Source organism: Primulina eburnea, chromosome 2 (genome assembly GCF_022965805.1).
Source record: "Primulina eburnea isolate SZY01 chromosome 2, ASM2296580v1, whole genome shotgun sequence".
Taxonomy (NCBI): Eukaryota; Viridiplantae; Streptophyta; class Magnoliopsida; order Lamiales; family Gesneriaceae; genus Primulina; species Primulina eburnea.
In genome coordinates this window covers 32,211,995-32,216,376 of record NC_133102.1, presented here as the reverse complement: position 1 = coordinate 32,216,376, position 4,382 = coordinate 32,211,995, and the positions used below count along the sequence as shown (strand labels likewise).

The window sequence follows — 4,382 nt, the reverse complement described above, 5'->3', positions numbered from 1 at the left end:
AAATTGAGAGATAATATAAATTTACTAGATTTCAAAGGGAACAAAATATCAGAAAAAAGGAAATTAAATACCCTTATATTCTATTCCTTGATGATATTGAAATCTTGGAAAAATCTATGTAAATCTGTATAAATATCTTATCTACACTTTCTTTTACAGACATGAGCTTAAAAAGGAAAGGAAGGAGGATGCCCATTAAGAAGAATAAAAGGGCAGAAACGTAGAGAATAAAAAGAGGCAGCCGATAACAGAAGCACAGGAGCAGCAGACGGAATAGCAGAACAGCGCGGAAGAAGGAAAAGAAGAGAGGAAGACATAAGACTCTTGTTGGAGAAATTCCTCACACATGCTACAAATAACAGAGATCTTTTTCCTTCCTTCTTAATCATGTTTCCTCCATTGAATTTAAACACTGATTTTAACTTTTATTTTAAGTTTATGGAGTAGATTTTTATATACTAGGGCCACGATAGGGCCGAGACAAATTATTTTTGATGTTTTGAGTTTGATTCAATTTTATTATTTATTTTTATTCATTTATTTATATCATTTATCACGTGTTCTTTTAATCTGGTCAATTAAATAGAATATTTGTTGGTTAATCTAAAACCGGAAGACGATAGATTAATATTTGCTTCACACATCAATCAACACATGGTTAAATTGACTAGAAATAGTATTCGATTTCAGTGTGCGACTTTAAGTTGAAAAACTAGAATTTCACAGCGATCTAATGCGGTTGAATTTAATTAAATTCAGTTAGGAATAATTGGACTGTTAGATTTAATTAGGTTTATTAATTCGAGGAATCGTTTAATGAATAATTTTGGGAATTCCGTCGTGAATTAAATAATTAATTTATTGAATTTAAATTTGACACGTAGATTATAAGTTTGTCTCGGTACCGTTGTGCGCTTTAGTCGTTTTTAAATAATTTGAATTTTCGACTAGCTTAATAATTTGGATTTTTTTTGCTTTAGTTAATTTATTTGAATTGTTTAATTTAGTTTTGATTAATCTATCTTCCATCATTTGAATTTTATTTAGCCTAAATTAGGAAAAATAATTCATATTCTAGTAATTAAACATCGGTCTCTGTGGGTACGATACCTAGACTCATTTTCAAATACTATTACTTGACCTAGTCCGCTTGCTAGATTTATTCCCAACCGAAATCGTCGGTCAGTTGTCATCAGACTAATTTATTTTATGAGACAGATTTATTAGATTTATCAATTTTTCTTCTTCAGTCAAATGTTTTGACACTATTTTGACCTTCTCTCGTTGATGTAATAAGAATTCAGTACTAAAGGATGATGGTAACATTCTTTTTGAAGTTCTTTTACTAAAACTTGGCTGTTGTTCTAGGATTTGAATTCTTGTTTGAATATCTTTCACTATTCCAAGAATTTTTTCCTGCTTTTCAAGGATTTTCTCCAGGTGTCGGGGTACATAATACAGTATATTGCCATAATTTCGTGCTGTCTTTTGAATTTCTCTAAGATCTCCCGAGAGTTTAGAAGAATCTGGTACTATTTCTAATAACCTTTTATTTTGAATCATAAGTTTATCTTAGGATTTTGATAGGTTTCTTCTTGATACCTACCCTTAGTTAGATCTTCCTGTTACAAATATTTCAGAGTTCTGAAATACTTCCTGTAAATAAATAATCTCGAACTTGGGTTCGGATTCATGTAATTTGAGAAAATTCTCCTCCTCAAACATTTAACTACTTCATAATAATAAATTTGTATATTTAAAATAATTTTACTAGGCTCTAATACAATTTCTCTTAAGAAAATCGATCATTATAATATACAAGGATATTTTTGTTAATTTTAAACTTATTAAAGAGTTTGGACAACATTTTAGAAAATTAGTATAAAGTTGAGTTTGACTTTCAAGATTTAAAACAAATTTACACAAAATATAAACCGAAACGTTTTGGTTGAAAAAAAAAATTGAACAATCCAAACATCAGTTTCCCTTGCGATATCAACCGAAGCAATTAGGGTTCCTCATCAATCAATTCAGGTACGAAAATGGCGTTGAGGAGTTTCTACAACGAGATCAAGGGTCTGAAGGTGAAGGAGTTACCTGCTCGTCTGAAGCCCATTTTCACCGTCAGTCATGTCAGTAACTCTGCGAAGCGTGGACTCGACAATTACCACGCCAAGTACATCGAGACCAGTTCCATAGATCCGCTCTATCACGTGTGTTTCGGAGGAATGGCCTTCTCCTACCTCCTCGCCCTACCCGAGGAGCGCCGTCACCTCGAGCACAAGCAACACGGTGGTCATTGATCTCACACAGGTCTCCTCCTTGATCTTTTTTTATCTAGATTTGTTGTTGATGTTTCCCTTTTTGTTCTTATTTGTTTTCTGTTTATTTTGAGAATCTAAGCACATAAAGAGAGAATATAGAGATGCAAGATTGGCGATATTTTTTATTCCTTTAATATCTTATCATTCTACTCATCTGCAAAACAACCTTGTCCTCCAGGTGGAGTGCAAACTTGGGACTGCGAGTAAGAGTTGTGTCAGTAAACTCACAATTAGTGGCCTTACTCAGATGGACGTCCTTGGCCGATAGACGATGATTGTTTCACTTGTTACTGCTTGTAAAACAATTACTCAGAATGTTCCAACAGCTTTGGATTTTGTTTTGACCATTTGAGTTAAGCCGTCACAGTTGCTTTGTGCTGCTTCCCATAGTAAATTATTTGTAGCACTACTAATTTTTCCTCAGGCACTACTTGAATTTTGTGGATGCACTAGCAAGTAAAACTTGGTCCAGGGGTGGTAATCATTGTAACCCAATGGTACATTAAGTACGTCAACGGGAAGCACGGTAAATCCTGTCATGGGCAAGCGATTTTATGGGCTATTAGTTGATGTAACAGAGAATTCATGGCCAAGGTAAACACAAGCTTGCCAGTAACGATGATGGCAAAACCTAGTTTCTCATCTAGAGAGGAGTTATGATCTAGAAAGGAGTTAATGCAATTATATACTCACCCTTACCAATAAAGCAATTCAAATAATTATCCCTGGACTCACGGATCACCCCTAATGATTGTTTATTCTCTTGTCTGCTATTACTTTGAAATGGCACAATCCCACAACCATCATTGCAATCTTTGCTTTCATTTTAGCATCATATTCCGCTCTTTCTTATCATGTACTGTAACTATGTCTAGTTGGTATAAGATCTTAAAGGAACTCAGCTTTTAATGGGCTTGTCCAGAAAAATGTAACATGGTTATGACTTATGGGTAACCCCTATTATTTGCTTGTAAGGGTTAAAAAATCTAAAAGATGACACACGAGATTGTTGGAAAGGTTGTCTTATCCTTCAGCCGTACTTTTAAATTTATTAATGTATTTTGTTTCTTCTGAAAAAAAAAAGAACTCATTACTTATCCTGCAAATAATTTCCAGCTCCTAATCTTTAACACTGTCATGCAAAGTTGTCAGAATGGTTTTGTTGGGCAAAGTACTCAGGCATACCTTACATTTTGCGCAAATTGCTGATATTCTAAACTTTAATCTTGTTATGTAGGATTTCTCATGTATTGCTTCGAATGAAGATGATGATACTTGATACATTGAAATGCCTAAATTCATCATGTTCTTTGAATATCCTCGTGATAATTATTTTCGCGTGAGACTGATGATAAACTAGATCATTGCTCTCAGAAACAATTATATTTTCCTTTTTCACTTCTTTGATGATGTATGCTGAATGGATTCTGTGTCAAATGCTTTGCAAATGATTAGACCTATATATCATTGTTTTGTATGACAGAATGGAAGGAATTGCTTGTGTGCTTAGTGTGAACTAATTCTTATTTCAGACAATGCTCTATTATGCCCACTGGATTCCATAACATGTTTATACATTTAATTGCAGCTTCAGCCAAAGTGCCCGGACGATCATTGATGGCAATGTGGGAAGCATCAATAGTTTTTTGGTTTTATGCATTAAAGAGAATAAAGTGAGCTGATGCAAATACATTCGCGATTGATGCTACTAAATCTATGTAAAACTTATTGTTATATTGGTTATGTTGATGATCTTTGCGCCTTGGAATCTGGGATTTGTTTTGTTCTAGTATTATTCTGTAACGAACCGTATTCTACACTACTTAAAATTTGCGGAAGAATTAAAAATTTTCTTAAATAAAAACATTCATACGGTCGTCACTCAACATTCATAAAAATAAATCTCACCATCATCCGTCACCAATAAAATTTTGCTAAGATAAACTGTCTCAAAACGTCTCATGTTCAAATCAAAACATCAGAGTATTTTAAAAATTTGCATAAACATAAACTTGCGGTCCTCGGGTTTAGCCTGTCACTCAGCCCAAGCCTGCCCCT

The 4,382-nt window shown here is 33.7% G+C and overlaps 1 protein-coding gene across 2 annotated transcripts; it reads left to right on the top strand.

The window, feature by feature from the left end:
* The first annotated feature begins 1,930 nt into the window (after nt 1–1,930).
* Nucleotides 1,931–4,123, top strand: LOC140823031 (uncharacterized). 2 transcript variants are annotated; one of them, XM_073184103.1, is made up of 2 exons: nt 1,931–2,313; nt 3,919–4,123. In XM_073184103.1, the coding sequence occupies exon 1, from the start codon at nt 2,043–2,045 to the stop codon at nt 2,301–2,303; it is 261 nt and encodes an 86-aa protein (XP_073040204.1). In that variant the 5' UTR covers nt 1,931–2,042; the 3' UTR covers nt 2,304–2,313; nt 3,919–4,123. The 2 variants fall into 2 exon arrangements, with proteins under 2 accessions (XP_073040204.1, XP_073040203.1); XM_073184102.1 differs by having other exon boundaries at nt 1,937–2,313; nt 3,913–4,123.
* The last annotated feature ends 259 nt before the right edge of the window (nt 4,124–4,382 follow it).